The 7463-nt window shown below is 52.9% G+C and overlaps 1 protein-coding gene across 1 annotated transcript in view; it reads right to left on the bottom strand.

Annotated features, from left to right (window-relative positions):
- Positions 1 to 151: 151 nt before the first annotated feature.
- Positions 152 to 7463, bottom strand: part of LOC113208293 (muscle-specific protein 300 kDa) — a gene marked incomplete at its 5' end in the record, with an annotated part of 41532 nt that continues 34220 nt past the window's right edge. The window contains 15 exon segments of the mRNA XM_052264150.1: positions 152 to 222; positions 340 to 473; positions 1005 to 1211; positions 1304 to 1333; positions 1456 to 1514; positions 2221 to 2481; positions 2563 to 2697; positions 2815 to 3015; positions 3098 to 3263; positions 3404 to 3442; positions 3818 to 4410; positions 4490 to 5764; positions 5873 to 6172; positions 6272 to 6610; positions 6720 to 6923. Coding sequence (XP_052120110.1) covers positions 152 to 222; positions 340 to 473; positions 1005 to 1211; positions 1304 to 1333; positions 1456 to 1514; positions 2221 to 2481; positions 2563 to 2697; positions 2815 to 3015; positions 3098 to 3263; positions 3404 to 3442; positions 3818 to 4410; positions 4490 to 5764; positions 5873 to 6172; positions 6272 to 6610; positions 6720 to 6923 — 4014 coding nt within the window.

Genomic DNA, 7463 nt, shown 5'->3' with positions numbered 1-7463 from the left:
GGCTTCTAGAAGGCTTTACCCTGGGGGCATCGGATATCATACATTGCGCAAAAAAGGGTCTCTTTCGTGATGATGTAAACATTTCAGAGGAAAAGGTACAAGCATAAGAACGCAGCCAAAATTTACAAATAAATTATTTATTGATTTCTATTTACAAAACTGCACCATTCTTAAAATTTAGACATATGTTAGTTAATATGCTTTCAATCTTGATCTCATGGTCTGTTAAAAAAGCACTTAAATTCTAGTTATTGAAATTCAAGAATTTTTGTAACAATCTTGAAATTGTCTTTTTAAAAGCCAATGACTTCATTTTTTGATAATTAAAGTGGGTCATACACGTGGGGTGTTCCACTCCCCCACTTATACAAGCAACTTTTGGCAATAATGCATTTGTCAAATCAAATGTTTTCAGAAACCAAGTGTTCCACTCCCTGGTTTCCAAGAACATTTCAGTGTTTGAAATTGTTGGCCTTACAAACATAACATACATTCAGAATGTGCTTATATAAAATCCATATAAAACTACATTTACACATATTTACAGTTAGATTATACATTTTTTTTATTAAAATAGGAGAATTTTCAAAATATACATCTGAGGTGATCTATGTAGATCCAACAGTAAATAACCCGTTTTGACTCAAACAGCCCATTATCAAGACAGTATGATTTCTTATTATTAAAGCTCTTTAGATTGTCTAGGGGAGATGTTCAGCCCCATATAATTTCTTTACTCAGTCACTCCACCAAACCAAATTTGGTATGAATATTTAAGATGTATCAAAATAATGAGTTTTGTTGGTGTTTTTTTTTAGGTTTGTCGATATGCTCCTAGTTTCATAAAACATACATGACTTGTTCTCAAAATTTAAAAGGAATGCGTGTATCACATTAAGATATGTTTTAAGTCAGATTAGAGATGGTACACTTCGGAACTCAAAGGGCACAGTTACTTGGATGTGGCTGCTGCTGCTTATATTGGTGGAGGTCCGTTCGGATACCTCAACATGGGTTCGAAACTGCGTGCGAAGTTGTTGGATAGGACGCAGGAGTAGTCCTGATCGGCGGGCATGAGGGAAGCCACGCCCAGAAGGAGCAGCATGAGGGCTTGGATGGGCAACGACGCTCGCAGTACGCGGCCGAGGAACCTGTAGCCCCTTGTTAGGACTCTGGTGTCGACGGCGTCGCCGCCCAAGCCATTGTCAGCACTGAAAATAAATAGAATAGACATATGTTATACAAAGAGGAGTAGCAAAAAGGGTAGACATATACACTTCTTTGGAACTGGTCGTTTGTTTACCATCCTTGGAATTTTAAAGTAAATTTCAAACTACAAAGCATATTGTTAAAATTAACTTTACAAGTTTTTCAACATTTAATTAATTATTGCTTTCTTTTAAAAGAACAACATATTTTTTAGAATCAATACATACTAAATTGTGACAAACATACTTTGCCTGGATGGAATGTGTTGAAGCTTGAAGCTGGCCTCCACTGGCTTGGTCCAGAAGCTGCAGAAAATGTGACAAAAATAATTTAAGCAAAAAGCTCTACTTATACTGTGGGCTTCCCCATGCTGTACGCTGTGCATTCTACCATCATAAATTGGAACAGATTAATTCTCTTTTAATATGGTGAGTGCTATTGTCCAGGGTAAAAGACATTAGAACACATTAAGAAATTAAATTTTGTTTGATAATAAAAAGAATAACACTACTGTACTGTAAATTCAGAATTTCACAAAAACTGTTCAAAATTGAAAATATTGAAGAAAAAAACAACCCACACAAAAGAGAAATGAAAGTTGGAACATGTGAGTGCACATCGCTAGGGGAAGCACAGTGGACAAAAAATACTTGTACTGTGATATTGCAAGGTGCAAGCAAACATTCATCAATTTGAAGAGATTTTTTCCAAGGGACAAAACTTGAGAAATAATTATTACTTCAAATCTCCAATAGTTAAATTTTTGTAACATTGCGATGTAGACTAAGGTGTCTGAAACTATATCACTAAAAACGTAAATGCAAGACCTAACAGAGACAGGGCTAACTAATTTGACAGGCTATCAGCATCTCTAAAACCAAGCACCTGATGCTTTAAATTATTTCAAATCATCTGTCAATCTTATTTTTGTGAGGACAAATCTCTCCTTTTGCACCAAAAACTGTATAACGACCACAGCAAGAACAAAATAATTGAAAAAGGTGTACTTACCTCACTGCTTAAGCTGGCTAATGATGCTACCCTAGCAGACCCATCCAGCTCGTCAGGTGAGCGACCAAGGACAGCACCCAGCTTCACACAGTACAATGCAGTAAGTCTTCTCAAAGATTGCAGTCGAAGGCGGAGATCTGTTAGTCTCTGAAGGGTGGAGCCAGCTCCCACTGGTGCGTCAGTGTGACGCAAAAGACTGTCAGCAGCCTCTTGCAGTGACATGACACGTGGTTCATAGCGTTCCAGTTCAGCGTGAAGGTCCTGTGACACAAGAGTTATTACAGTAAGATCCCATGATTTTAAACATGATATCTCAGACACATTAATTCCATGATTGCTTACCCTAAATTTCAAGTATTTTGCTTCAATCACCACTAAGTCTTCTGTAACATCAACTGGTTCAGTACTCTGAATATTTTCCTCCGTGGTGATCAACCACCTGGTTTGCTCTTCAAGCATTTGATGAAATTCATCGTTCTAAAAATAGACCAAACACAAAATTAGTATTGTAAGAGCAATTTTAAAATAGTTATTTGATTAAATAATCAATGCAGTGCAAGGTGAAAAAAAGAGAGGAAAAAACTATGTACAAACCTCCATTAAAGCTGTCTGCAATCTAGTCTGCCACACTCCTGCAGCCCTGCAGACAGCCTCCCAGCGGGTGTTGGCGCTGGCCAGGCGAGCTCGCAGTTCGCGAGCTCGATCTTCGTCATCAGTATGATCGGCAAGGTGTACTCCGACAATGTTCAGGGATTTGACTATTGAACGGTGACTGTCCAGGTTGAGAAGGAACTCCTGATGGAAACAACACGCATTAAAACAGCAGTTCACATATATAACTGCTAGGGGAGCTAATTATTAGCTAATGCCAACTTACTCTCTGCTCCTGTATTATGTCCTCCAGCTGCTCTATGCTAGAGGGGGGAGTCGTCTGTACGGACTGTTCTGCCTCTGCATGTTCGAGCCATTTCTCAAGCCTCCAGAGATCGTTATCTAACTGCTGCCAGTTTCTTCGAGAGCACAGAGGACAGGTCAGCTTACCACTAAAAGGGACAATAATAACAAAATTAAACACTGCAGTTGAAAAAGATGGGGCATCGGATACTAAAATTGTTCATAATTTAATGAAACATAAAAAAAAATTTCATTCAAAAGCACAAGGAAAATTGTTAAATGCACTCACTGAGAACAGTATAAAGCGTAGTCTCTGATATAGGAGGACCTGCAGAGGAGAGGAAGAGAAGCAAAAAGAATTTAAGAGCCACATTCCAACAAGATCTAGTCATGTTAATTTGGAGTTTTAACTATCACCCTTAGTAACATTTGTTAAATAAAAAGTAAAATTAATTCACCAAAACTATTAGACCATGCTTCTCGTCCATCACCAGGATGAAGTGATTATGCACACAGAATATTCAAAGGCTTTAAAAAAAAGGGAAAAAAAGAGGAAAGAAATGCCCGAATCGCCCCAAAAATAAACCTTAAACCAGGCTGCTGAAACCATGCAGAGATTTCAGTTCGATTTCTGGCTGGATCCCGTCAGTAAGGATAAAGCCATACGCGGGGGCCCGGGACGCGGCCAGGGGCCACTCCTCACCTCAGTTCGCGGATGTCCCTCTCGCGCTGGCGCGCCTGCTCTCGCAGCGTGAGGAAGCGCTCCTCGAGTACGGCCACGTCGTCGGCCATGGCCTCGGCGGGCGTCATGCTGCACTGCTGGACCAGCAGCGTGTGCAGGTGGCGCACCAGCTCGTGCGAGGCCTCGCACGCCGCCGTGGCCTTGCCGAGGGCGCGCGACGAGGCGAGCGACGCGTCGTGCGGCTGCCCGCTCTGGCCCTGGCCCTGCACCAGCAGGTCCTCCAGGCGGTCGGTGGTGGCGCGCAGTTCGCGCAGGCCCGACTGCAACTCGTGGAGGTAGCCGTCGCGCGCCGTCAGCCGCTTGGGCAGCGTGTCCACCTGCACGGCCGCCTCCGTCTCGAAGCGCAGCGTGGTGACCTGCACGCCCTGGTCCACCTGCTGCTGGGCCAGCGTCTCCAGCCGCTCGCGAATGTCTCTCCAGAGGCCCTGGTACTCATCCACCAGGGCCTGCAGTCGCTCCACCTCGTCTTGAGGCGCGGCGCGCATCAGCTCTAGGCCTAGCTGGTCAGCGGTGGTGAGCAGGGCGCTGCGGCTCTCCAGGTCTTGGGTCAACGCCTGCATGGGAAGGAAAGAGGGTGAAATTGGTCTCAAAACAATTCTACAGTATAATGTCCAACGGGTTCCAAAATATTACCTGCAGCTGCCTCGGGTCTCGAGTTGCCGGCTCCTGCAGCTGCAGCTGCGACAGGCGCGCGTCGAGTTGGGTCAGCACGAGCACGGCCTCGCGGTGCGCCGCCTCGAACTTGTCGTGCGAGGCGGACAGCGTCAGCAGGAACTGGCGCAGCTCCTGCGCCTGCGGCCCGACGGCGGCCCAGCGCTCCGCCAGGGCGCGCGACTCGCCCAGCAGCGAGGGGCAGTTGGTGAGCTCGCGCGAGAGCCGGCCGTACGAGGTCTCCACCACGTTCAGGCTGTTGCGCCGGCTCGCCACCTCGCGCAGCAGCGCGTCCAGCCGCTGCACCAGCCGGCCGAGGTCGCGCTTCGCCACAGGGCCGTCGGCCGCCTCGCGCACCTCCCGTACCGTCCGCTCGGCGCCCGTCAGCCACTTGCGCTGGTTGGCGCACAGCTCCGTCAGCTCCTGCAGCAGCTTCCACAGGTCCTTGATGGTGCGCTTGCGCTCGGCCGACAGCGCGCACACGCTCTTCCAGCGCGCCTCCACCGACTCCATGGTCTTGACGACGCTCGCCGCCGTGTTGGCGTCGCAGTCGCCGCGGACCACGTCGCAGAGCCGGTTCACGTCGCCGAACTCCTTGGCCTCGTGCTCGATGCGGCGCTGCAGCTCCTCGTGCTCCTTGAGGCGCTTGTTGATGGCCTTCTGCGAGGGCGCGTCCAGCTCCAGCGGCCTCTTGAGCTCCTTCTCCAGCGCGTACAGCCGCGCGCGAAGCTCGTCCAGGCGCCGCTGGAGCTGCGCGGCCGTCTCCACGACGCGCTGCAGCTTGTCGGTGCGAGCGCGTAGCAGCCCCTGCACGCGCTCCCAGACGTCCCGGACGCGGGCGCGCGCCTCCGCCACAGGCTTGGGTTGTTGCTCTTTGGGGTCCTTGGCGGCCTGCAGCAGCCACTCCGCTTCGCGCCGCTTCACGTCCACCTCGGCGCTCACGCCCGCCTCCAGGCGGCGCAGTGCTTCGGCCGGGTCCGTCATGGCCATGTCCAGGTCGGGTTCCAGTTGTCCTCCGGGTCTGTCCAGGCGCTCAAGGCGAGCCGCCTGCTCACCGGCCCAGCGCAGGAAGCGGTCCGCGCGCTGAACGTAGCGTTGGCGCTCGCTGTCCGCCTCCTGCAGTGCGAGTGCGCGGGTGCGCAGTCGGTGTTCTAGGTCGGCGTGCTTCTGCCACAGCAGCCTAACGCGCTGCGCCGTCGCCTTCAGGTCCGTCGGGCTCACAGCCTCCTTGAGCTTCTCCTCGCTGACGCCCAGCCTCTCCAAGTCGGCGACCGCGTCGTCCAGGCGTTGTTGCAAGCCGCGCACCGCGGCCGCGTCTCCGGCGCCGAGGCGGGGCGCTTCCAGCGCGTCCAGCGCGCGCGCCACTTCGCCCAGCTCCGCGTCCGCGGCCTCCGCGCCCGCGTCAAACTCCTGCGCCAGGGTCTGCAGCTTGACGAGGAAGTCGCGCCACGTCTCGAGGCCGGCGCGCAGGTTGCTGATGCGCTGCGCCACGGCGGCGTGCTCCATGCGCACCGAGGTGGCGAGCGCCTCGTCGCAGCCCGCCAGCAGGCGGCCCTGCAGGCCGGCCAGCTCGCCAGCCTGCTGCTCTCCGGACGGCACCTTGGCCAGCACCTCGCCGATGCGCTGCGCCAGCTGCGGCAGCCGGCGCAGCGAGATGTAGCGCAGCTGCAGGCGGCCGCGCTCGCGCTCCATGGCCTGCAGCCAGTGCAGCAGCGCGACGTGCGCCGCGCGGTACGCGGCCCACAGGTCGAGGCGCGCGCGCACCGCCTCGTGCCGCTCCGTGATGCGGCCCAGGGTGTCGTTGTGCAGCGCGTTCAGCTGCTGCAGCTGCTGCGCCACGGCCGGGTCGCCGCGCTCCAGGTTGGCGCCGCCGAGCAGGACGGACGCCTGGCTCGTCAGCAGGTTCTCGTGCACCTCGCACTGGTGTTGGTGCTGGGTGAGGGCGTCGTAGTCGCCGGGCAGCCCGGCCGACAGGAAGGCCTGCAGGTTCAGCAGGTACTCCTGCCACAGCCGCAGCGCCGCCACGCCGTCCTCGGAGCGCACCAGGCGCGCCGACAGGCTGCGGTACTGCTGGAAGGTGTCGCGGAACACCTGTTGCCACAGCTGCAAACGGACGCGTTGGTTTAAGTCAAGTTAGTGGACTTGAAAGAGAGGCAACGCAAGACGCGCGTCTTGCGACGACGACGGCCTGCTCGGTCGGCCCGCTACTCACCTCGAGAATCTCAACGACCGACGTCTCCCGGGCGGGGTCCGGCGTAGCGGGTGGTGTGTGGTCGGTCAGCTCGGCCGAGTTGTCCCGCAGCGCCTGCAGCTGTCCCTCAGTGGCACCCAGCTGCAGCAGGTGTTCTCGCAGCGCCACGAGCCGTTCTCCCGCCTCCGCATCGCTCTCGCTCTTTCGGTGGGGCTTGGACACCTCCTGAAGAGAAAAGGAGAACGGGAGGTAATCACACGCTAATTGTAAATACATTTTTCGCTTTATTTCATTTTTGTAAAAATAGAATAAAACATGAATAAAACCGAGAGGTAGAGTCCCCCATTCAAGCAGCGCTTGTCGACGTTGCCTGGAAAATCCCGACTCGATGACGACCTCAACTCAACACCTTCACCACCCCACCACAACAACTCTCCAACCCCCCCTTTCCCCCCTTCTTCGGATATCACTGCAATCTAAATAACCAAAGTTTTAGCTAAGCGGATTTTGCGTGCTTCTCGCTCGCGACTTAAAGAAAGGGTTGTGGGCGCAAGGGGATGGGGCGGGTTTGGTGGGGTTGGAGGTGGGTGCTGCCGAGTTCTCAGCCCCCCCTCGCCACGCGTGCCACAAACAATCAGCACGCACGCCACTCACCGCAAAGCGCGCCAAAAAGTTGTTTGCGCAGAACGCCCGTTACAAAACGCGCGGCGCTCACACCGCGAGGTGCCGTCTGCAACGCCTCCGCCCCCCGCCCTTCCCCCAACC

Source organism: Frankliniella occidentalis, unplaced genomic scaffold (genome assembly GCF_000697945.3).
Source record: "Frankliniella occidentalis isolate FOCC.00 unplaced genomic scaffold, Focc_3.1 Scaffold16, whole genome shotgun sequence".
NCBI classification, from domain to species: domain Eukaryota; kingdom Metazoa; phylum Arthropoda; class Insecta; order Thysanoptera; family Thripidae; genus Frankliniella; species Frankliniella occidentalis.
The sequence above is the reverse complement of the archived record's forward strand: the minus strand, read 5'-3'. Positions and strand labels throughout refer to the sequence as shown.